Source organism: Esox lucius, chromosome 25 (genome assembly GCF_011004845.1).
Source record: "Esox lucius isolate fEsoLuc1 chromosome 25, fEsoLuc1.pri, whole genome shotgun sequence".
NCBI lineage: Eukaryota > Metazoa > Chordata > Actinopteri > Esociformes > Esocidae > Esox > Esox lucius.
Genome location: NC_047593.1, coordinates 20,666,239 through 20,692,685, shown reverse-complemented (window position 1 = coordinate 20,692,685; position 26,447 = coordinate 20,666,239). Strand labels below are relative to the sequence as shown.

General features: G+C 46.5%; 1 protein-coding gene across 6 annotated transcripts in view; it reads left to right on the top strand.

The window, feature by feature from the left end:
* The window catches only part of pax5 (paired box 5), a 49,790-nt gene extending 24,005 nt beyond the window's left edge, over nucleotides 1-25,785 (top strand). For 4 of the 6 annotated variants that reach the window (XM_013140564.4, XM_029118350.2, XM_029118351.2 and 1 more), the window contains exons 5-11: nucleotides 1,174-1,296; nucleotides 7,645-7,826; nucleotides 14,815-14,947; nucleotides 16,773-16,874; nucleotides 19,507-19,593; nucleotides 20,285-20,374; nucleotides 21,240-25,785. In XM_013140564.4, the coding sequence (XP_012996018.2) occupies nucleotides 1,174-1,296; nucleotides 7,645-7,826; nucleotides 14,815-14,947; nucleotides 16,773-16,874; nucleotides 19,507-19,593; nucleotides 20,285-20,374; nucleotides 21,240-21,322 (800 nt within the window). In that variant the 3' untranslated portion in view covers nucleotides 21,323-25,785. The remainder of the gene's footprint in view (nucleotides 1-1,173; nucleotides 1,297-7,644; nucleotides 7,827-14,814; nucleotides 14,948-16,772; nucleotides 16,875-19,506; nucleotides 19,594-20,284; nucleotides 20,375-21,239) is intronic. The other 2 variants (XM_029118354.2, XM_029118353.2) reach the window with 1 other exon arrangement.
* The last annotated feature ends 662 nt before the right edge of the window (nucleotides 25,786-26,447 follow it).

Here is a 26,447-nt window from a genome sequence, read left to right as displayed (position 1 = left end):
TGAAGTGATAAATCAGGAGAAGGAGAATGAATGGATATGCATTCATTACATTTCCACATTGCCATCCAACGACTTTTATCCTCCCTTCTAAATAGAGGTTGTCCTTCTCTTTCTTTCTTTTATTCTCCCTTTCTCTTCTGTCTCTTTTCTTTGTTTCTGTTTTTTTTTCTTCACACTCTTGCATTCTGTTTATCTGTATCTTTTTTTTTCTATCTTTCTTGCGTTTTATCGTTCTGTTCTTACTATCTCCAGAGAGAGGGATTATAGACAACATCTCCTTCCCTCTTGTCCCTCCCAGGGCGACCGGCTGTCACTCACACACACACACACACACACACACACACAGACACACAGACAGGGAGATAACAGGGCGGTGTGTGTGAGCGACCACAATGGGCCATTGACAAAAACGCTGCGTTCCCAACAACACCACCAGTGTGTAGATAGTGCATCCGTAACCCCCCGATCTCTGTCTGTTCTGTCTGTTCTGTCTACTCTGTCTGTTCTGTCTGTTCTGTCTACTCTGTCTGTTCTGTCTGTTCTGACCAGGCTCTGATGGGACACTGACTTTCAATCCTCATTAAATTATTACATAATGAGTGAGCGTCTCGTTACTGAAGGGGAATTTGGTCTGGGTCCAACTGGGACTGGATCCACAGACTACTCCCACGTTTCAGCAACTACAACAATGGGGTCCGAACCAGCCAACATTGTCGCTAGTAGTGTTGCCACTAAGACAGCTTGCGATGTGTCTATGATAACTTATGAATGATGACTTGTAATGTCAAGTGAATTACCTTTTATTACGGTCTAACAACAATCTTATGACTATATTGAATCTTATATTGAACAACTTTATGACAGCCTTATGACAGCTTTACGACAGCCTTACCTTCTTCTTATCTAGACCTTTTCTCCCAGTATTCAACATGTTATCTGTGATTCAAACCAGGTCATCTTTAAAATACATTAATACTTACAAACAGGTTCTATTTTTGACCCTGTTGGAACTTGCCATTTATGTCTTGAAAGATAAATGTATTTCATGTTGAATAAGAATCAACCAAATTATTTTGAAATTGAAACATTTATTCCTGACCAGGTTAAATGAGCATGAACAAAAGTTTCCAAATATCTTTGAAGTTGTGACCTTGGATATTCATCTGTCTCCAGCCTCGTCTGTGGCGTCAACGCAGGTGTCAGCAGTGACCAGTGACTCGGCTGGCTCCTCCTACTCTATCAGTGGCATTCTGGGAATCAGCTCAGCCGGTGACGGGAAAAGGAAGAGGGAGGACGGTGAGTGTGTGTGTGAATGTGTGATCCACATCTTTGTGTAAATGTGGGGACCTAAAGTTTCACCAAAACATTTTTTGAAACCTGAGAAATCAGTCCCTAGAAGGTTTTTGGCAGGTCCCAACTAGGGAAATGTGAGATCCTGCCCAGGGGTTAGGTTTAGGGTTAGGGTTAGGTTTAGGGTTAGGTTTAGGGAAGTGTTAGCATTGGGGTCAATTTTAGGGTTAGGCATTGTTAGTGAGGGTTACAGTCAGAACTGGTGGACCACTGAGCAGATATTAACAAAAGATCTACAAAAACACACACTCAAACACACACAAACACACTCACCAAACGGCACACCAGAGCATGATAGACTATCTCCGGACCCCCCCCATCCACCCAGCCCCCCAGCCCCCCCCCCCCCCCCCCCGGTGAGGGTTGAGCAGATGGAGGGAAGACACATCAGCACCAGTGACAGAGATGTGTGTGAGCGTGTGAGTGTGTGTGAGCGTGTGTGTGCGTGTGTGTGTGAGCATGTGTGTGTGTGTGTGTTGAGCATAAGGGAGTATGTATCGAACAACTGGTAGTTAAAAATTAAATACCTTTAGTGAAACCTGTTTTTACTAGAACCCTGGCTGTGTGTGTGTTTGTGTGTGTGTTTATGTGTGTGTGTGTGTGTGTATGTATATGTGTGTGTATATGTATGTGTGTACATGTGTGTGTGTGTATATATGTGTGTGTGTGTATATGTGTGTGTGTGTGTGTATATGTGTGTGTGTGGCGTGCACGGAGTCCAGCGGCGTTCTGTCACCCCCCTCTCGTTCTGACATCTGGTCCCGTCCCATTTACTGCAGGGGACTGTCTATAAGATGGCTTTTTAATGCCACACACACACACACGCACACACACGTTCCCTCGACTCCTAAACGTTCCACAGAACTCCGCTGACCCCCTGGAGTGTTTTGAGCGTTCCGTTACGCTCTGATGCCCCCCACCTCCCGTCAACACAGCTAGAACATTTCACACGTGGGATTTTTAGATGTTCTCTGTTCTTGTAATTATATTTCTAGGATTTGAAGAGCAAACCATGACTGTTCTACTAATTATATTTCTAGGTTTTTAATACAAAAACCATGGAATTGTACTAATTATATTTCTAGGATTTTATGGAAGAAACCTCAACTTTTCTTCTAATTAAATTTCTAGTATTTTAAGAGACACCATGCCCATTCTACTAATGGTATTTCTATGTGTATTGTAATGGATCATATTTCTGTGACAGAGTGTCAGCGGGCGGGGTCCATTGTCTCATTAACAGCTTTGCTAATCACAGCAGCAATTAGCTCAACCCCTGCTGGGTCATCTTACACCCACACATCACTGCCTAATGGCCTCAGACACACAACAAGAAACGACAGAATAACAGCCAGGACACACACACACACACACAGACAGTCAGAAACAAATAGACAGGCAGACAAACAGATGAAATGCTGGCAGACAGACAGATGAAAAGCAGGCAGACAGACAGATGAAACGCAGGCAGGCAGACAGACGGAATGCAGGCAGACAGTGACACAATCACCATCTTCAGACCTCTGCTTGCCTCTTTAGTGTGTGTGTGTGTGTGTGTGTGTGGAGATGGCAGCTGTGTAAAGTGGTGGGAATTAGAGGAGGGTGGACCAGTACTGTGCGTGTGTGAAGCCATGCCGTGACCTCTGACCCAGCCTAAAGCAGAGGGGGAAGTGGATGTGAATAGATGAGAGTTGAGATGGGAGGACCATGGTTGAATGGATGTCAATGGGACAACTTGACTGGTGCTGACTGTTGTGTCTTCAGCTATTCTCTGTGTGTGTGTGTGTGTGTGTGTGTGTGCGTTCCTTTATGTGTGTGTGTGTTCCTTTATGTGTGTGTCTATGAGTGTGTGTGGGTGTGTCAATGTTAGTGTGTGTCTATGTTTGTGTGTTTCTATGTGTGCTTGTGTGTCTATGTGTGTGTGTGCGTGTGTGTCTATGTGTGTGTGTGTGTGTGTGTGTGTATGTCTATGTCTATGCTGTGTGTGGATTAGTTGGTTGGTGGTTTGATTGGCTGGTGTGATCAGAGCTGGTGGTTTGATTGGGTGGTGTGATCAGGGCTGGTGGTTTGATTGGGTGGTGTGGTCAGGGATGGTGGTCTGATTGGCTGGTGTGGTCAGGGATGATGAATGGGTGTACATTACATATGTCTCAGGTTCAGTCCCAGTGTGAGGGAGTCATGGTTATTCCATTTTCAGATCCCAACATCCTGTTTTAGTTTGTGTGCTCCTGAAGCTTTTCCCACATCCTTTGTGCCAACGTCTTTACAACATCCTTGGTGCCAACGTCTTTACAACATCCTGTGTGCCAACGTCTTTACAACATCCTTGGTGCCAACGTCTTTACAACATCCTTGGTGCCAACGTCTTTACAACATCCTTGGTGCCAACGTCTTTACAACATCCTGTGTGCCAACGTCTTTACAATATCCTGTGTGCCAACGTCTTTACAACATCCTTGGTGCCAACGTCTTTACAATATCCTGTGTGCCAACGTCTTTACAACATCCTTGGTGCCAACGTCTTTACAACATCCTGTGTGCCAACGTCTTTACAACATCCTTGGTGCCAACGTCTTTACAACATCCTTGGTGCCAACGTCTTTACAACATCCTGGGTGCCAACGTCTTTACAACATCCTGGGTGCCAACGTCTTTACAATATCCTGTGTGCCAACGTCTTTACAACATCCTGGGTGCCAACGTCTTTACCAACATCCTGGGTGCCAACGTCTTTACAACATCCTGGGTGCCAACGTCTTTACCAACATCCTGGGTGCCAACGTCTTTACAACATCCTGGGTGCCAACATCTTTCCAACACCCTGGGTGCCAACATCTTTCCAACATCCTGGGTGCCAACATCTTTCCAACATCCTGGGTGCCAACGTCTTTACCAACACCCTGGGTGCCAACATCTTGTAGGTCCTTGGAGTTCCCTGCCTGTCAGGAAGATCCTATTCAAACTATATTCTTTGAGTGGAGTTTAACTTGTATAATATATGAAGTACATTTGTGAGATAACATTCTCAACTGACTATATAAAGTATATTTGTCGGGTAAAATATCTCCCAGAATGCAACATTGTCCTTTAACCCTATTGTGACACAGAGGGCTTAGGAGAGAAAGAGAAGGAGGCAGGGGTCAAAGGAAGGGGTCATGGCTCAGTTCTTTACTTTGATCTGAGGAGTTTGTTGTTCACCCCACACGCAAACACATACACATGCACACACACAAACACACACAAACATACAGACAAACACACACACATGCGCACACACACACACACACACCCACCCACACACACACACCCACACACACACACACACACACACACACCCACCCACCCACACACACACACACACCCACACACACACACACACACACAGGGGTTAGGGTTATGACCGTTGCTCTATCAGCTTGATAATCTATGTCAAGTGCAAAGGGATCAGGTCTCTCCGTCATTCACAAAACCCAGAGAGACAGAGAGAGAGAGAGGGGGAGAGACTTTACATATAATATATATATATATACTTATAACTATACACATCATTTAGTAAATTGTTTTGAGAATATTTGTAAGAATTAAATCTTTATAGTATGTTAATGTGGGTTTGCGTTTTGTGCGGACAAAGGCTATTTACGATTTAAGGTTTAGATTCCTGCAAAATGTTACATCTTAGGTCGGTTTTGAGTTGAAGTTAGTTAGGTTTATTTAGGATGTTACTTAGGTTTATTTAGGATGTTACTTAGGTTTATTTAGGATGTTACTTAGGTTTATTTAGGAAGTTACTTAGGTTTATTTAGGAAGTTAGTTAGGTTTATTTAGGATGTTACTTAGGTTTATTTAGGAAGTTAGTTAGGTTTATTTAGGAAGTTAGTTAGGTTTATTTAGGATGTTAGTTAGGTTTATTTAGGAAGGAAGTTAGGTTTATTTAGGAAGTTACTTAGGTTTATTTAGGAAGTTAGTTAGGTTTATTTAGGAAGGAAGTTAGGTTTATTTAGGATGTTAGTTAGGTTTATTTAGGATGTTACTTAGGATTTTGTTAAGGTATGTTAGGTTAGGTTTTAAGGTTAGCTCAGATTAGACTGATTATTTCAAATGTTATACTATTTGCTCTGTTCATGTGTTATAGGAATGTACAAATAGTTTAAGTATGAATGACAAGGGAAAATAAATAAGTGGATAAATATTATGTTTACATGTTGTTGGTGCTTCAGTGGCTGCCGTTTGGTCAGTGGCTGCCGTTAGGTCAGTGGCTGCCGTTTTGTCAGTGGCTTCCGTTTGGTCAGTGGCTTCCATTTGGTCAGTGGCTGCCGTTTGGTCAGTGGCTGCCGTTTGGTCAGTGGCTGCCGTTTGGTCAGTGGCTGCCGTTTTGTCAGTGGCTTCCATTTGGTCAGTGGCTGCCGTTTGGTCAGTGGCTGCCGTTTGGTCAGTGGCTTCCGTTTGGTCAGTGGCTTCCGTTTGTGGTCAGTGGCTTCCATTTGGTCATGGCATCGGCTTTGATGGCACATGGCAGTATTTCATGGCTGTTTTTCACCAAACAGATATGGGAGTTTATCAATGTTTGATTTGTTTTCCAATTCATTGTGTTTGTATGTCCCCCCCATCTTCCTCTTCCTCTCTCTTTCTCCCCCCATTGTGAGTGTCCTGAGTGGCTGGGGTCAGTCTTTGAGACAGTGTGGGTGTGTGTGTGCCAGAGTCATAGAGAAAGCAATAAGCCAGTAGAAATGGTGCCATCAAAGCTACATGATTGATCAATTGAATTCCATCAGGCCTGGTCGCCGTAGGGATTAAGTGGGTCGCCGTGGGTTACGAAGCCAAAGCATCATCGGCTTTATCTCACTGCTGATTGGTCTGTCACCAGGGACCAAGATCATACACTTTCTGAGAGCAGTGTGTGTGTGTTGGCTTGAGTGTGTTGATGGTTTTAAATGTAAAATATTATTTTCAGTCTGTTTCAAAATGAATTGAAAAATTATGAACGTATAGATGACTGTTCTCACACTATTTTATTCTCTTCTTTCTCAGTCTTTCCACTCTCCCCCTCCTCTCTCCCCCTCCTCTCTCCCTCTTTCCTCTCTCCCTCTTTCCACTCTCCCCTCCTCTCTCCCCCTCCACTCTCCCCCTCCACTTTCCCCCTCCTCTCTCCCCCTCCTCTCTCCCCCTCCTCTCTCCCTCTTTCCTCTCTCCCCCTCCTCTCTCCCTCTTTCCTCTCTCCCCCTCCTCTCTCCCCCTCCTCTCTCCCCCTCCACTCTCCCCCTCCTCTCTCCCTCTTTCATCTCTCCCCCTCCTTTCTCCCCCTCCTCTCTCCCTCTTTCCTCTCTCCCTCTTTCCACTCTCCCCCTCCACTCTCCCCCTCCTCTCTCCCCCTCCTCTCTCCCTCTTTCCTCTCTCCCCCTCCTCTCTCCCTCTTTCCTCTCTCCCCCTCCTCTCTCCCCCTCCACTCTCCCCCTCCTCTCTCCCTCTTTCCTCTCTCCCTCTTTCCTCTCTCCCTCTTTCCTCTCTCCCCCTCTTCTCTCCCTCTCCCCCCCTCCCTCTGATGGACAGTAGAGGTGATAGTCTGGCTAAACTAGATCTTTTACTTCACCCCGAAACAAAAATATTTTTGGATGGCTCCTCAGCTTGTTATCTGAAACACACACACAGACACACACACACACTAAGACCACGCACACCCATACACACAAACACACAACTAACACACACACAGTGTCTCTGACCCCCAGGACTGAAATGGGTTGTGAGTAGCGCCTGCCTTCAGAACAGCGAATTGGTTCCATATCAGAGGGATTTCACCTCCATCCCGGCCTCTCTTTATCTCTTTCTTTCGTTCTCTCCATCTAATCATTTGCAGCCGGGGGACTCTCCAGAGTTCTTGTAATTGTCTCGTTCAGAACCTTTAGCTGTCCAATCACTGCAGATGACCACTGCTGCCACTCTAATGTACACGCCAGACAGGCCACATACCCCAGTGTGTGTGTGTTTGTGTGTGTGTGTGTGTGTGTTTGTGTGTGTGTGCAAGAGAAAGAGAGATGTTGGACTGTAGTCATACAGGTCTTTTCAGTACTATAGTACACTCCACCATTATAACAATGCTTGGCAGACATGTTTTCCTGTCTATTCATCCTTCTATCTGTCCTTTTTCTATTTCCTCCTCTCTTTCTTCTCTCCGTTTCTCTCTTCACTCTCCCTTTGCTCTCTTACCCTGGCCTCTTCTTCTGTTCTGTCCATTTTCTTCTTTCTCTACCTCTATCTCTCCATCTTTAACATCCCTTTCTGTTTCTCTCCATATAGCCTTGCAGGAGTCTCCTCTAGCCAATGGGCATGGTCCAGGTGGGCGGGACTTCCTGAGGAAGCAGATGAGAGGGGAGCTGTTCTCACAACAGCAGATCGAGGTATTGGACCTTCTGTTTGACAGACAGCCCTCCTGCCCAATCCCTGCCCTGTATTTCACCCCTGGCCCTGCCCCTGACAAGGTAAAGGCCACATTCCTGGCCAGCTACATTGCAGATGTCATGTTGCATCAACCAATGGCTGTGTGTCTGGAAGTGGACCAGGGTGACAACCACACCTGCTAGAGGTGGTTTAGGACGGTGGGGGTGGGGGGGGGGTGGTGGTGGTAGGGTGTGTTTAGTGTGGGGGAGGTTGGTGGGGTGGTGGTGGGGGTGGGGTTTGTTTAGGGTGGTGGGGGGGGTAGGCTGGGTTTAGGGTGGGGTGGGGGGTGGGATGGTGGTGGGGGTGGGGTGGGTTTAGGGTGGTGGGGGGGGTAGGCTGGGTTTAGGGTGGTGGGGGGGGTAGGCTGGGTTTAGGGTGGGGTGGGGGGTGGGATGGTGGTGGGGGTGGGGTGGGTTTAGGGTGGTGGGGGGGGGTAGGCTGGGTTTAGGGTGGGGTGGGGTGGGTTTAGGGTGGGTTGGGTTTAGGGTGGGGTGGGGTGGGTTTAGGGTGGGGTGGGGTGGGTTTAGGGTGGATAGGACATAAATGGTTTTCCAACATTTTGAAAGAAAAGAAAACATATTATTGATGCTAATATTAGATAACTGGTTAAATATGGGTCCTGAAACCAGTTGAATCCCTGGTCAAATATCTCAATTACAATATACACATGCAGGCACGTGCACACACACCCACACCCACACACACACACACACACACCCACACACACACACACACACACACACATATTACTGTGAGATGCTTGTCTTGGACCATAATGTATTCCCATAAAAAGTAATTGTTGCAATTTAAAGTGGTAATCCTAAAACATAACCTTAATATGTCCCAGCAGGGGATAATGAGAAGATGGGAGACTATTGACCTGCCTGTCAGCTCATTATCATCTTACTTCCTGCTGGGACAGGAAGTCAATACCCCCAGTGGGTTACCTACTGATGCATTGTGGGATAATAGGGCTGTTTAGGGCTGGAGATCAAACAAAGCCTTTGTAATGAGAAAGGACATACAGAAGCTGAGTAAAGATAAAGGACATACAGAGACTGAGTAAAGATAAAGGACATACAGAGACTGAGTAAAGATAAAGGACATACGGAGACTGAGTAAAGATAAAGGACATCCAGAGACTGTGTAGAGATAAAGGACATACAGAGACTGTGTAGAGATAAAGGACATACAGAGACTGTGTAGAGATAAATGTTTTAGGAAGGATGTGTAGAGATAAAGGACTAATAGAGACTGGGTAGAGATGAAGGACTAATGAGACTAATTAGAGGTAGAGGACTAACAGACAAAGGGCAGGCTGGGTAGAAAGAGATAAGCGCTAATATATTTTGTTAATAGTCACAATTGTATAGCATTGTATACTTTTGGTTGCATATCCATCTCCCTCCACTCTCCTGTCCTCCCCCGTCTCCCTCCACTCTCCTGTCCTCCCCCGTCTCCCTCCACTCTCCTGTCCTCCCCCGTCTCCCTCCATTCTCCTGTCCTCCCCCGTCTCCCTCCACTCTCCTGTCCTCCCCCGTCTCCCTCCACTCTCCTGTCCTCCCCCGTCTCCCTCCACTCTCCTGTCCTCCCCCGTCTCCCTCCACTCTCCTGTTCTCCCCCATCTCCCTCCACTCTCCTGTTCTCCCCCATCTCCCTCCACTCTCCTGCCCTCCCCATCTCCTTCCACTCTCCTGTCCGCCCCATCTCCCCCCATCTCCCTCCACTCTCCTGTCCTCCCCCGTCTCCCTCCACTCTCCTGTCCTCCCCCGTCTCCCTCCACTCTCCTTTTCTCCCCCATCTCCCCCCACTCTCCTGTTCTCCCCCATCTCCCTCTAATCTCCTGTCCTCCCCATCTCCCCCCATCTCCCCCCACTCTCCTGTCTGCACTCCCATCTCCACCTCCATCTCTCTAGTCTATTAAACCCCTGTATTAATTAGTGTATCATTCTGTGTATAGTGTGTGTGTGTTTGTGTGTGTGTGTGTGTCTTTCTCTCTCTGTTTGTGTGTGTATGTCTGTGTTAATGTGTGTGTTTGGGTGTGATTGTCAAACCAAGTTCATTAAAATTTCCCTTCAATCGCTTTCCATTACTAAGGTGATAAATCACAGAAGAGAGAGACAGAGAGAGAGAGGGAGATAAAGGGAGAGAGAGAGGGGTGGAGGGAGAGAGCATGTGAGAGAGGGAGAGAAAAGCAGGGAGGGAGAGAAGGTGGGAGGCAGAGGGAGAAGGAGTGAGAGGAAATGGGAGAGGGAAGGAGGGAGGGAGGGAGGGAGGGGTGGCCGTAGAGGTGACAGCTGTGGAAGGAAACAGAAGTTCCTCTCCTCCGATCCTCCTCCTCCAGCCTCCCTCTCTCTACCTCCCATCCTCTCTGGTCCTCCACCTCCTCCTCCAGCCTCCCTCTCTCTACCTCCCATCCTCTCTGGTCCTCCTCATTTTCTTGTCCCTCACACGTAATTCTAATACAGGTGAACTCCCTACACACAGTCTACGTTTGTGGTTGAAATAGGTTTACTTTCCCATGTTTCTGTTGATCAGGGGCAGTCTGGGGACAGATGCATCTCATGGTGAATCATGCTAGGGAGGACATTTTGCCGCTCCTCACTTATGTACATAGCTTTTTTAGGCTTGGTGTTAAGTTTGGGTTAAATCAGGGTTTTAGTAGTTAAGGTTAGGGTTAGAATGGGTAGATTTTTTAATAGAAATCCCAAAACTGTTTCACTAGTAAAACAAACGTGTTTGTGTTTCTGTATGTGTGTGTGTGTGTGTGTGCGTGTGTGTATATGTGTGTGTGTTTCTCCCAGCTGCATCTTTCTTTAAACAGGGTTGATAGGACTATGACTTGGGAAATTTACAACATTTACTGGGCAGAATGGGAGAATGGGCAGAATGGGAGTGTCTGTATGTGTGTGTGTGTGTGTGTGTGTGTCTGTGTGTGTGTGTCTGTGTGTGTGTGAGCACTTAGCGCGTTTGTGTCAGTGTGAGTTTATGTGCACGTGTGTGTGTGTCTGTGTGTCAGTCATTTAAAGACTGAGAATGAGAATAATCCATCTTCCTTAGTCAGCTGTCACTAAGCTGAGCCAAGACCTCATCATCACCAATTACCTACTGACACACACACACACACACTTACACACACACACGCCAACTATTAGAGAACAGACATGAAAATGAGTTAGGGGGGACAGAGGGAGAGATATAGACAGGGAAGGAGAGACAGAGAGAGAGACAGGGAAGGAGAGACAGAGAGAGAGACAGGGAAGGAGAGACAGAGAGAGACAGGGAAGGAGCGAGAGGGGGAGTGGGGGTGTACAGGGTAAGACAGGCAGAGAGGGAAGGGGGAGGACAGGGGAGGGGAGGGGGAGGACAGGGGAGTGGGGTTGTACATGGGGAGTGGGGGAGGACAGGGGAGTGGGGGAGGACAGGGGAGTGGGTGAGGACAGGGGAGTGGGGGTGTACAGGGGAGTGGGGGAGGACAGGGGAGTGGGGGAGGACAGGGGAGTGGGGGAGGACAGGGTAAGCTCCTATTTGGCAGGTTACAGTCCAGTGGCTGCGTTGTGTTGACGAACACAGGGGTGTTTAAGAGGTCAGTGAACACACACACACACACACACACACGAGCGGAACAGTCATTTACAACATCATGATCCAGAAGACCTGAACATTTATCCCTGCAGTCGTTACCTTTATAGCTTCTCATCCGCACTGTCACTTTGGAGGCGACTCTCTCTCACACACACACACACACACACACACGAGAGGAAGAGTTGGAGTGAGATTAGGAAGAGGAGGAGGAGGAGTGGAATAAGGAAGGGGAGGAGGAGGAGGAGTGGGATGAGGAAGAGGAGGAGGAGGAGTGGGATGAGGAAGAGGAGGATGAGGAGTGGGATGAGGAAGAGGAGGATGAGGAGTGGGATGAGGAAGAGGAGGAGGAGGAGTGGGATAAGGAAAATGAGGAGTTACCTACTCTCTCACAGTCACTGTTCCCCCAGTCAGCCAATCAGAGAGATAAAGACAGTCACTGTTCCCCCAGTCAGCCAATCAGAGAGATAAAGACAGTCACTGTTCCCCCAGTCAGCCAATCAGAGAGATAAAGACAGTCACTGTTCCCCCAGTCAGCCAATCAGAGAGATAAAGACAGTCACTGTTCTCCCAGTCAGCCAATCAGAGAGATAAAGAGAGTACCTGCTTCTCTCGTCAGCCAATCAGAGAGATATAGAGGGTAACTACTCTCCCGGTCAGAGAGATATAGCGAGTAACTGCTCCTCCCGTCAGCCAATCAGAGAGATATAGCGAGTAACTGCTCCTCCCGTCAGCCAATCAGAGAGATATAGAGAGTAACTGCTCCTCCCATCAGCCAATCAGAGAGATAAAGAGAGTAACTGCTCTTCTCGTCAGCCAGTCTAAGAGAGATATAGAGAATATATGCTCCTCCCATCAGCCAATCAGAGAGATATAGAGAGTAACTACTCCGCCAGTCAGAGAGATATAGCGAGTAACTGCTCCTCCCGTCAGCCAATCAGAGAGATATAGAGAGTAACTGCTCCTCCCACTCAGAGGGACATATACAGGCATCAACACAGCAGGACACCATGATTTCATACAGAGTTTTTAAACCAATGTTTTGCTGTGCTTGACCAAAACACGCCCATGTGTCTCTTCTGTTTGTTGGCTCTCTTGCACTGCAGGGTAAAAGGAACATGAACCCAAACACTGGTGGTGTTTGGTTGTGTCCCTAGCAACGCAGAAACGTTAAGGGGAAACGCTCATGAACAACGTTAACACCTCCATCTCTCTCTCTGCTTTCTATATTTTTAAGTGGTGGGGGATTTATGGAGGGAATGGAGGAGAGAGGGAGCTGGTGGCGGGAGAAGGAGAGCTGCTAGCTGCTGCCCGGGGGGGGGGGCTTTGTATGAACTGTACTGTTCTGTATTTTCCAGCTCAAACGTCTTTGTGTGTGCGTGTGTGTTTGTGTGTGCGTGTGTGTTTGTGTGTGGGTGTGTGTTTGTGTGTGCGTGTGTGTATGTTCTGATCCTGGGGTTGAAGTAAATCAACAGATCAATAAAAGCTTGTATCCTCTACTCCACTAGAGACTCTGAATGAGTGTGTCTGTGTGTGTATGTATCACAGTATGTTTTTGTCCTTGTCTAACCATTTTTTACTGATTTTTGAGACATACCTTTTAATCTGAGCTTTGTGCTTTTTAGTCTTATCACTTATAAGGACTGTCTGTATATTATGTATTTTAGTTATCTTTTTGACCTATTAAGTGTTTATCCAGAGTCGCATAACACAATGTTCTGCGGACATCCTTTTTGGTAGCAGGTTTTAAACTAGCACTGAAACTTCACTTAGGACCGGAAATATTTGGACACTGACACAATGTTCATAATGTTGGCTCTGAAACGCCACCACAATGGTTTTGCAATGAAACAACCGAGATGCAGTTGAGATGCAGACGTTCAGCTTTAATTCAAGGGGTTGAACAAAAATATTGTATGAAACGTTTAGGAATTGCAACCATTTTCACACACAGTGCTCCTATTTCAGGGGCTCAAATGAAATTGGACAATTTACCACAATCAAAAATAAAATGTTCGTTTTTAATACTTTGTTGAGAATATTTTGCAGGCAATGTCTGCTTGAAGTCTGGAACGTATGGACATCACCAAACGCTGGGTTTCCTTCTTTGTGATGCTTTGCCAGGCCTTTACTGCAGCTGTCTTCAATTGTTGTTTGTTCATGGGTCTTTCTGCCTTAAGCTTTGTCTTCAGCATGTGAAATGCATGCTCAATCGGGTTGAGATCAGGTGATTGACTCTGCCATTGCAGAATGTCAGTATGTTTTGGGTCATTGTCCATTTGTTAAGTGAAGTGTCGTCCAATCAACTTTGCTGAATTTGGCTGAATCTGGGCAGACAATATATCCCAGTACACTTCAGAATTCATCCAGCTGCTTCTGTCTTCTGTCTCATCATCAATAAACACTAGTGACCCAGTGCCATTGGAAGCCATGCATGCCCATGCCATCACACTGCTCCACCGTGTTTTACAGATGATGTGGTATGCTTCGGATCATGAGCCGTTCCAAGCTGTCTACATACATTTTTCTTCCCATCGTTCTGGTACAGGTTGATCTTAGTTTCATCTGTCCAAAGAATGCTGTTCCAGAACTGGGCTGGCTTTTTTTGATGTTTTTTGGTAATGTCTGATCTGGCCTTTCTATTCTTGAGGATTATGAATGGTTTGTACTGTGTTGAACCCTCTGTTTTTGCTCTTGTGAAGTCTTCTCTTTGTGGTAGACTTGGATAATGATATGCCTCCTGGAGAGGGTTCTTCACTTGGCTGGATGTTGTGAAGGGGTTTGTTTTAACCATGGAAAGGATCCTATGATCATCCACCACTGCTGTCTTCTGTGGACGTCCAGGCTTTCTTTTGTTGCAGAGCTCACCAGTGGGTTCTTTTTTTCTCAGAATGTACCAAACTGTTTTTTTTGCAGCCTAAGGATGGCCTGTTTCATTTGCATTGAGAGCTCCTTTGACTTCGCATGTTGTGGGTTCACAGCAACAGCTTCCAAATGCAAATGCCACACCTGGAATCAACCCCAGACCTTTTACCTACTTAACTGATGAAGAAGTAACAAAGGAAAAGCCCACACCTGTACACGAAACAGTTTTTGAGTTAACTGTCCAATTACTTTTGGTCCCTTGAAAAAGAGGGGCTACATATTAAAGAGCTGTAACTCCTAAACCCTTCCTCCAATTTAGATGTGAATACCCTCACATTAAAGCTGAGAGACTGCAGAGACTTTAAGCCCATATTCATTATTTAACTATAATTTGAATATATTTGGGTAAACAGACAAAATAACAAAACATGTGTCAGTGTCAAATTGGACCTAACTGTATGTTGCCTGTTCTATCCATATATTAATATATCTCTCTCTCTCTCTCTCTCTGTCTCTCTGTCTCTCTGTCTCTCTCTGTGTCTCTCTCTGTGTCTGTCTCTCTGTGTCTTTGTCTCTCTCCAGACATCAGAATATTCAGCCATGGCATCACTAGCCGGTGGACTGGAGGAGATGAAGAGCAGTCTGGCCAATCCCGGGTCAGGGGCGGAGCTAGGTGCCAGTGTTCCAGGTCCACAGTCCTATCCGCTAGTGTCAGGTAAAACACACCCACTTCCGCCACGCCTACAATTGTCTCGCATGAACTCAGACTTACTTTCCAACAGGTAACGTTTGAAAGTCTCCAGTCCTCCTCTCCTGGATCTCCCTCATTTAAAGTTTTCAGTCCTCCTCTCCTGGATCTCCCTCATTTAAAGTCTCCAGCCCTCCTCTCCTGGATTTCCCTCATTTGAGGTCTCCAGCCCTCCTCTCCTGGATCTCCCTAATTTAAAATCTCCAGTCCTCCTCTCCTGGATCTCCCTCATTTAAAGTTTTCAGCCCTCCTCTCCTGGATCTCCCTCATTTAAAGTCTCCAGCCCTCCTCTACTGGATCTCATTTATTTAAAGTTTTCAGCCCTCCTCTCCTGGATCTCCCTCTTTTAAAATCTCCAGTCCTCCTCTCCTGGATCTCCCTCATTTAAAGTTTTCAGTCCTCCTCTCCAAGATCTCCCTCATTTAAAGTCTCCAGCCCTCCTCTCCTGGATCTCCCTCATTTAAAGTTTTCAGCCCTCCTCTCCTGGATCTCCTCCATTGACAGCAGGCAGTTAATTAGTAGACTGAGGAGGAGCGTTCGCACAAGGCCCCTGCTTTCCCAGAGTTCCCTGGTGCTCCCAATTCTAATTAGGGAATCATGAAACAGGGAATCTGGGAATTACCCACCGGGAATATTACCTGCTCACAACCCATGGGACACACCCACACACACACACAGACACAAACACACAGACACACACACAGACACACACGCACACACACACGCACACACACAGGCAGTTTATGCACTGCATGGTTCAGTCTCAGTGGCTCCCTCTACAGGTTGAGATACACCATCAGTCCACTAACATGGAGGCTTACGTTACACACACACACACACACTCAAACAAACACACACAGACAGACACACACACACACTCAAACAAACACACACACCTCAGAGGATCTGGGCCTCTCTGCCTCCCTCCCTGCCATGTCTGCTGACCCACAGAGGAGGAGTAGACTGTCCACCTTAATACCTCATTGCCTGGACCACACCCCCCCCACCACCGTCTCAATGGCTCATCCGTTCCTCACCCTCCTCTCCTCTCCCCTCCCTCCTTTTTCCTGTCTTCCAGTCAGTTAACAGTGGTTTAGTGGCGAGGAGGTGATAGGGACTGATGATGTTAGTGTTTCAGCCCTGTATGATGAGGAGGAGGAGGAGGAGGAGGAATGGGACGTGTGTTTATGATGATGATGAGGAGGAATGGGACGTGTGTTTATGATGATGATGATGAATGGACGCTACTCCTCCCCTCCAAACACAGAGGAATGATTTAGTCTGACACCCTGTCATGTTGCATAATATACTCATAGATCCTCACTGTTCCCTGATAGACTGGAGGAGAGGAGGAGGAGGGAGGGGAGGGGGAGGAGGGAGGAGAGAGGAGGGCCGGAGGGAGGGGAGGAGGGAGGGGAGGAGAGGGGGAGGAGGGAGGGGAGGAGGGAGGAGAGAGGAGGAGGGAGGAGAGAGGAGGGCCAGAGGGAGGTTCTTCACAGTCAGTATATGTCACCCGTGTTCTTAACCAGTTCTCCTTTAAGTCAGAGGAATGGGAGGCGTGTTTATGATGATGATGAGGAGGAATGGGAGGTGTGTTTATGATGATGATGAGGAGGAATGGGAGGCGTGTTTATGATGATGATGAGGAGGAATGGGAGGTGTGTTTATGATGATGATGAGGAGGAATGGGAGGTGTGTTTATGATGATGATGAGGAGGAATGGGAGGCGTGTTGTCAGGCGTCGGGGGCGTGTTCATGGCATGTTTTTAGCGTGTGCTTCCTGTGTGTGCAGGTCGGGACTTGTCCAGCACCACGTTACCGGGCTACCCCCCCCACGTCCCCCCCACCGGCCAGGGCAGCTACTCCACCGCCTCCCTGACCGGCATGGTGCCTGGTGAGTTCACACACACACACACACACACACACACAGATACACACACACACACACACACACACACACAGATACACACACACACACACATAGAAACAGATACAAACACTAACACACAGACACACACAGATACACACGGATACACACACACACACACACACACACACAGATACACACACACACACACACACACATAGAAACAGATACAAACACTAACACACAGACACACACAGATACACACAGATACACACACACACACACACACACACACACACAGATACACACACACACACACACATAGAAACAGATACAAACACTAACATACACACACACACAGATACAGATACAAACACTAACACACAGACACACACAGACACACACAGATACACACGGATACACACAGACAGACACAGACAGACACAGACAGACACAGACCCACAGACCCACAGACACACTGACACACAGACAGACACAGACAGACACAGACAGATAGACACAGACAGACACAGACCCACAGACACACAGACAGACACAGACCCACAGACAGACACAGACAGACACAGACAGACACAGACAGACACTGACAGACACTGACGCACAGACAGACACTGACAGACACTGACGCACAGACGCACAGACGCACAGACGCACAGACACACAGACACACAGACACACTGACACACTGACACACTGACACACTGACACACTGACACACTGACACACAGACACACTGACACACTGACACACTGACACACTGACACACTGACACACTGACACACAGACACACAGACACACAGACACACAGACACAGACACAGTGTAGCCCAGCTGTCTTCAGTAATGGGGTTTTAATGAGAGTCAGCAGTGACCCAGGACTAATGCATTCATTCCCATCTTCTGTCTGTCTCTCTGTCTCAAACTGGCTGTAGTGTTTCAATTCTGCCTGCACACACACACTTACATACACACGTAGACACACACACACACACACACACACTCACACGCTTTGTGAAGAAGGGAGAAATGAAAGAAAGAGAGAGCTGGGAAAGCTGAGAGATGGACAGACGGAGATGGAAGATAGTTCTGTTGTTTTTGTTGTTGATAAGTAAAGAAACACACACACACACACGCACACAAACCCCCCCCCACACACACACCTCTTCATACACTTGTAGAACAGCTCGTCTGCCGATGGCGAACCCTGTCCCCAGGTTTGACAGCGTCTCTGCGTGTGTCTTCATGTGTGCGTGTGTGTGTGTGTGTGTGTGTGTTTGACAGTGTGTGTGACCTTGACATATAGCTGCACACTAGGGGACCCCCTTTCCCTTAGCCCCCACCCCAACAGCCCCCACCCCAACCTGACGTGGTGCCGTCACCGTGGTGATGACAAGGCGAGGATGTTAGCACCCGGAGAAAGCTGGAGAGACCACGTCACGACCCCACCTGACAGAATCCCACATTCACACAGACACACACACACACAAACACACACACACACACACGCACGCACACACAAACACAGAAAGACACACACACAGGAAGCCAGATGCTGAAGGTTATTATAGTACCACAACATTCAGCCGTGTTTTCAGTGTGTAGAGTTCAGGAATATCTCATTCAGAATCTCTGAAATGATGCGAAGACTAATCTTGTCACTAGTCCCTACTTCAGAGCTCTACTTCTGCCCAGGATCTCAACATCTCATATGTCATCAACATTCATTTAACATCTTCTCAACACCTCCTCGACATCTCATATCTCTTGAACATTTATTTAACACTTCTTCAACATCTCATCATCCCACAATATATAACTATAATCTCTTCAACATCTCTTTAACACCTTTCTTCTTAATTTATCTTCTGTTCTGTTTGTACTTTATCAGTTCCTTATAAAGAAATGTTCTCTCTGTTTCCTCTCTCTGTACCTTTATTTTTCTGTCTCTCCACTTCTCTTTCTTTATGTTTCTCTCTCTCCACCTCTCTTTCTTTATGTTTCTCTCTCCACCTCTCTTTCTTTATGTTTCTCGCTCCACCTCTCTTTCTTTATTTTTTTGTCTCTCCACTTCTCTTTCTTTCTTTTTCTGTCTCTCCACCTCTCTTTCTTTATTTTTTTGTCTCTCCACTTCTCTTTCTTTCTTTTTCTGTCTCTCCACCTCTCTTTCTTTCTCTCCGGCAGGGGGGCTGACACTTAGGGGAGTTGTAGAGGATCACTGAGGCAGAACGGACAGAACGAGCGAGAGAGACGGGCCCAAGGAAGGGAGGGAGGGATGGGGCGATGGAGGAGGGAGGGATGGGGCGATGGAGGAGGGGGTGCCGGGTCTGTGACTGTCAGCTAAGGGAGAAGCGTCCCTGAGGAGGAGTAAAGGTTCCGAATAAAAGACAAGAAAAGAGAGCGAGAGATGGATGAAAAGAGAAAAGGAGAGGAGAGGAGAGAATGTTGTTTTGACGTGAGGGTGATGGCAGGACTGTACTCCACCGACAGGACATGGCAATGATAGAACGAAAACACAAGAGGGAGGGAGAAGAGAGAGAGAGATAGAAAAGGGGGAGAAGGAATGGGGGTGAGACAATAGAAAAAGACAGAGAGAAGAATCCAAGGGAGCTACTTCATGACTGGTATGTTTTCTTTTTCAGGAGGAGATTTTTCCGGAAGCCCATATTCCCACCCTCAATACTCCACATATAACGAGTCCTGGAGATTTTCCAACCCCAGCTTGTTAGGTAAGACCACTACGCACCTGACCACTACGCACCTGACCAATACGCACCTGACCACTACGCACCTGACCACCATGAACCTGACCACCATGAACCTGACCACTACACACCTGACCACTACACACCTGACCACTACGCACCTGACCACTACGCACCTGACCACTACGCACCTGACCACCATGAACCTGACCACTAAACACCTGACCACTATGCACCTGACCACTACGCACCTGACCACTACGCACCTGACCACCATGAACCTGACCACCACACACCTGACCACTACGCACCTGACCACTACGCACTTGACCATTACACACCTGACTACTACACACCTGACCACCATGAACCTGACCACTACTCACCTGACCACTAAGCACCTGACCACTACACACCTGACCACTACACACCTGACCACTAAGCACCTGACCACTACACACCTGCCCAATACACAGCTGACCACCATGCACCTGACCACCACGCACCTGACCACCATGCACCTGACAACTACACACCTGCCCACCATGCATCTGACCACTAAGCTATTTAACCAAATCAAGCAAATTAATAATCAGAACTGGAGAAAAACAATCAATACTTTTTTACCTGTTGGGTTGCATGTCAGTGCTACAACAGGACTATGAATCTCTCCTGGGGTCAGAGGTCAGGGTTCATTAACCTGTTGTGGTGTCAGTGTTTCAACAGGACTACGGGTCGCTCCTGGGGTCAGAGATCGGCTGTTCCTCTGGTCTCTTCAGCACCAGTCAGGCCGGGCAGATGCAAGGTTAAGATTTCTTCCATTCCAAACTGTATCTATAGCCGTCATTCCAGATGTTCAGGGTGGTGATTCCAGAAAGTCTAGCAGACAGGGACAGTCACAGACCGTAAAAATTAAAGAACAGGGACAGTCACAGACCGTAAAAATTACAGACAGGGACAGTCACAGACCGTAAAAATTACAGACAGGGGCAGTCACAGACCGTAAAAATTACAGAGAGGGACAGTCACAGACAGGGACCATCACAGACAGGGGCCGTCACAGACAGGGAAAGTCACAGACAGGGACAGTCACAGACAGGGAAAGTCACAGACAGGGACAGTCACAGATAGGAACAGACACAGACGTGCTGCTGAGACAGTATCAACATGAATGGTTGTGTGTGTGTGTGTGTGATAGTGAGTCTCTAAGTCATTATATACTGCCTGGTTCAGAGGAGGAACCAGAATGTGTCTTACAGCGGGAGTGTTAGAGATATGTTAGAGATGCATTAGAGATGTGTTAGAGATATGTTAGAGATGCATTAGAGATGTGTTAGAGATATGTTAGAGATGTGTTTGAGATGTGTTAGAGATGTGTTAGAGATGTGTTTGAGATGTGTTAGAGATATGTTAGAGATGCATTAGAGATACGTTAGAGGTGCATTAGAGATGTGTTAGAGACGTCTGCCATGTTCATCTCAAATAGAACCAGAAATACCATCCTCTCCTCCCCCAGCTCCTATTCCTCCTCAATCTGTTCCTCCTTCAAGTTCTCCTCCCTCTTGTTCTTCCTCTTACAACCCATATTAATAATATATATGACAGCTTCAATTCTCTATGTTCTCAACTGGACACTGTGTGTGTGTGTGTGTGTGTGTGCACATGTGTAGGGTCCCCATACTATTACAGTGCAGCATCGCGAGGGGCGGGACCAGCTGCTACGGCAACAGCCTCCGCCTACGATCGCCACTGACCCCACCCCTACTAGGAAGTGGAGGTTGGTGGAGAAGAGGATGAGAGACAGCACCAGCACCGTCCCATAAGAGAACGCCTAAAGAATGCAGAGAGGAGGGAGGAAGACCACTTCGTACACCAACATGCTTTTGATTGACACTCTAGCCGTCCAATCCCTGCTGAGTTGAGACAGAGAAAGTGCTATTACACCAGTTATTAGCTCTTATTACCACCTGTCAGGACATGGGACAGGAATAGCAATCCAAGGTCAGTCTGGACATTTGAGCATCCATGACCACCATGAGTCAGGTTATGAATTGTTATTACCAGGGTTTGAGTTACTGGGGATGTTATGAACTGTTATTACCAGGGTTTGAGTTACTGGGGATGTTATGAGGAACCAGGGGAGTCCTGAATCAGAACCAAACGCCACAGAATTAAAAATAATCTAACTGAAGTTGTCAAATAGAAACGTATGTTGCCATTGCACATTTTTTTTACTACAATGTGCACCTAATGAACATACTTATGGGTCGTTGTACTGAGGTCTGTTGCTCTGCTGGTTGGGATTCTGGTCCTTTAATCAGGGGACAGCCAGCAGCCCTGGGTTGTGTTCATTCGGTCAAACAAACTTTTTTGGATGCAAAACGTTTGGTCAAACAGCGTTCCTATTGGACAAATTCACTCCACGCACAAAAAATTATTTGAGCAATGAGTCTGGATCTGACTCCCTGCCCTGACTAGTTCTAGAATGCCAACAGATTTTAACTGTTCTGATTGGTCCCAGAAACTGAGAGGTGGGGCTAAGCCCAAACGACACATGGGCCTTGATTCTCTGATTGGTTGGAGATTATTCAATCACTAAACGTTGTTATGAACCACACCCCTCGTTTTGATGTCACCAAAAATTATACACCAGAATGTTGGTAAGAGGAAGAATTATTTACTTGACATTTAGAAAGATGCAGTTTCATGAACCCCTCGTGGAAAGAGGATGTATACCAAATGGCTCTGTAGAACCTACCTGGAGCTGCGGTGAGACCACGAGCAGCTCCAGTGGTGGCGGTGTTAGCGTTTTGATTTCATTCACAGGAAGCGTCTCCCATTCTACACGGAGCGTGGAGATCTTTATACTGGTGAAGAATCTTATCCCTCAACCCATGTTGACCCAGAGTGTTTGACCAATTACTGAAGACTTTAGTTCTGGGTTAACAGATTCATTTGTCACTGCCTCCCAATATCCAAAACTGACTTTCTATTCAGCATATTACTTTAATGTGCAAGACTCGTCCACTTCCCCAAAGCTCCGTCTCCAGTGACCAACTCTTTGCGAGGAAATAGTGAACAATCTTCAATGAACAGGCAGAAAGTGGTATTCGAACGAGGGAAGGGAGGTCTTCAGAGTCTCTGGTGAACGAACACTGAAGTTTATGAAAGGAGAGAGAGACAAAGTAAAATATGTAAACCCCACTTCAGTGCACTGAAATAAGACTATTGCTGTGGTCTTACTAGTTATAGAGGGGTTGATATACGTTGCTAGGCCCTTCCTGAATATGCTAAGAAGTAACCAGGAAGTAGTGGTGGTTTCCACACCCATCCATCACTCTCTCTCTCTATCTCTCTCTCTCTAAACTCCCCAAAGCAAGTAGAGCTCCCCAGTGGTGGGGCTGACTGACTAAAAGAAGCACAATGTGACCCAATCACCTTTTCAGATGCCATTTTGACTTCTTCTCTGAGTGTAATGCGCTGTGACAATGCATGAGCCAAGGCCAGGCCTTACCCCCACGCGGGGACCGTCTGGACGAGCCGCTCGCTGGTCCTGGGTCAGTTATCTCCCCCAGTCAAGGACAGGATCCAGGAGATTAAACTGGTCCTGGGTCAGTTATCTCCCCCAGTCAAGGACAGGATCCAGGAGATTAAACTGGTCCCAGGTCAGTTATCTCCCCCAGACAAGGACAGGATCTGGGAGGTTAAACTGGTTCTGGGTCAATTATCTCCCTCAGTCAAGGACAGGATCTGGGAGGTTAAACTGGTTCTGGGTCAGTTATCTCCCCCAGTCAAGGACAGGATCCGGGAGGTTAAACTGGTCCCGGGTCAGTTATCTCCCCCAGTTAAGGACAGGATCCGGGAGGTTAAACTGGTCTTGGATCTGTGGTTAGGAGCTGTTTCCACACCTGGTGGATTCCTGTGGTCCTGGCGTGTGTATGGGAGTTGTACAGTTCACAAAAGAACGAGACATCTTGATGTCGACTTCAAGTATTCATAATATTTAAAATTTAGATTTTAGTTAAAAAAAAACGTGAAAGGTACGGTGTTGTTTTTCTCGTTGGTCTGAGAGTGACATTTGTTATTGATTTGGATTCTTTCTCTGTGTGTGTGTGTGTGCGCGTGCGTGCGTGCGTGTGTGTATGCGTGACTGTAGCGTGTTGTCGCTACCATGTAGTAGTACTTGCCAGGTTGAAAGGAACCAAACAGAACATATAAATGACATAACATATACTGTATCTATGGGAACCACGGAACAAAGCTGTGTGTTTATAATCTCTGTTGTAAAATAGTGATAGAAAATGATGCTTGACTAACCTTTAGACATGTTGACCTTATTAAAAAGTTGTGCATATGCAACTCTAAAGAACACCCCTGCTACTCTTCTTCACCCAGCCTCTATATATGGGCCTGCCTGAGGAATTAGAGTTTCTAGAACCGAAATTGCAGAACATCAAGAACTGGCGGTTCTAGAATCAGTAGAAGGGTGTAGGTGGTGATTGTTGTGAACCTTACGGTGGCCTGCTGTGCTCCGGTGGAACCCGTCCTTATTGTTCTCTCTCCTGATTCTGAGGCATTAGAACCTGAAACACACCAGCCAAAACAAGGTGCCTTTAGTTTTATACCGGAACCCCCCCCCCGACTCTGTGTCACTAAAACAAGTCCAACAACCCAGAGTCTGGTGTCAGCGCCAGTGAGCCACAAAGACCCAAAATGGATACCTTTGTTGGAGCCTAAATGGAGCAAAACCATCCCAACAAACACTCCATTTCCACACACCCATGATCTCTGAGCTGGGGTCAAAAAGTCACCATGACACAATCCCATTGGATGATAAACAGGAAGTGAGTTATATATTATATTTTGGGATGTATTTTAGGATACAAATGAAAAATATAAAAACAATTGTCAAATGATGTATTCTTTTGGCATTGTTTTAAGTCATTTTAATGTATAACATATTTGTAAATGTATTTGGAAGACATTTGAAATGGACATATTATTTGGCCATTTTTGTAAAGTCATGTATTTGTTTGTTTTACACGTTTCTCATGTATTTTCTTTCTGTTTTGGGAGAATTTTAGAGAACAATTTGCTTAACAACGGCAAGAGAAAAACTCTACTTAATGAAGCAGTGAAACCCCCAAACAGAGACAGGCTCTCATATTGTTCACTGTATCATCAAAACACTGCCCTTTGAATGACTAAAAATAATCTCTTCAATCAGATACATTTTTACTACTGAACTACTGAACTGAATCTATTTAGTTTCAGATAATTGTTCCCTTTCAAGTATTGAACAGGATGCCAGTGTTTCACTGTAACCTTTCTTTTTTCTTTCTTTCTCTTTTCTCTGTATTTCAAACACAGACACAGTCACATAAACATGTACACACAGAGAGACAGAGACATACACACACACACACACACACACACACACACACAGAGATGGAAACCCACACCACTAGTGTCAATTTGACTGTTAGAGAGATTTTCCCCTTGAGGAAGCGAATACAACTACTGTATCATTTGTACAGCAACAGGCCAACTGTCTGTCTGACTATGTGTCTGTCTGTCTACTGTATCATTTGTACAGCCACAGGCCAACTGTCTGTCTGTCTATGTGTCTGTCTGTGTTTTTTGTGTCCCAGCTACTCCTCAGGATGACACTGGTCTTCAGTTGACATTAAACCTTATGGGAAGATTTCCTGGACACAGTTGTGTGATCCTCACTGAGCTTTATGTTTTAATCTTACAGTCTGTGTAGCAAAGTCTGCCCTGAATTCCTTGGTTAATATTAGTGACACAGTGACTGTAGCTGACTGTTCATAGTGACACAGTGACAGTAGCTGACTCTTCATAGTGACACAGTGACAGTAGCTAACTGTTCATATTGACACAGTGACAGTAGCTAACTGTTCATATTGACACAGTGACAGTAGCTGACTGTTCATATTGACACAGTGACAGTAGCTGACTGTTCATAGTGACACAGTGACAGTAGCTGACTGTTCATAGTGACACAGTGACAGTAGCTGACTGTTCATAGTGACACAGTGACAGTAGCTGACTGTTCATAGTGACACAGTGACAGTAGCTGACTGTTCATATTGACACAGTGACAGTAGCTGACTGTTCATAGTGACACAGTGACAGTAGCTGACTGTTCATAGTGACACAGTGACAGTAGCTGACTGTTCATAGTGACACAGTGACAGTAGCTGACTGTTCATAGTGACACAGTGACAGTAGCTAACTGTTCATAGTGACACAGTGACTGTAGCGGACTGTTCATAGTGACACAGTGACAGTAGTTGACTGTTCATAGTGACACAGTGACTGTAGTTGACTGTTCAAAGTGACACAGTGACAGTAGCTGACTGTTCATAGTGACACAGTGACAGTAGCTGACTGTTCATAGTGACACAGTGATAGTTGTTTACTGCTGATAGTGAAACCAACATAATGACTTTGTCCGCAGCTGGCAGCCTATCCCCTCAGTAGTTAACTATTACAGTTCACTGTTGTAACTGGTTTCCTCAGTAGCAGCACTGTACTTAAAGGATCTGGTCTGACTTGGGGTGCAGCCACTATATCCCCGTGAACATTGTGTCTTCTGCCATTAGCCTGATCTCATTGGCTTATTGGGAGAGAGGGAGGGTTCTTATTCGCTGAGGGTATATTTGATTGACAGTCGTGACATTGAGCTCTGCAAGGTGGGGTTTGTCATAGTGGTTGTTCCACAGTTGTGCATGACACACACACACACACACACACACACACACGCACACACACTCTCTTTCCCTTTGTCCTCTGCAGAGCGTTGAAACTCCTGTTCCCAGGGGAGACACAACCTGCTGTGCCATCACAACCTCTCC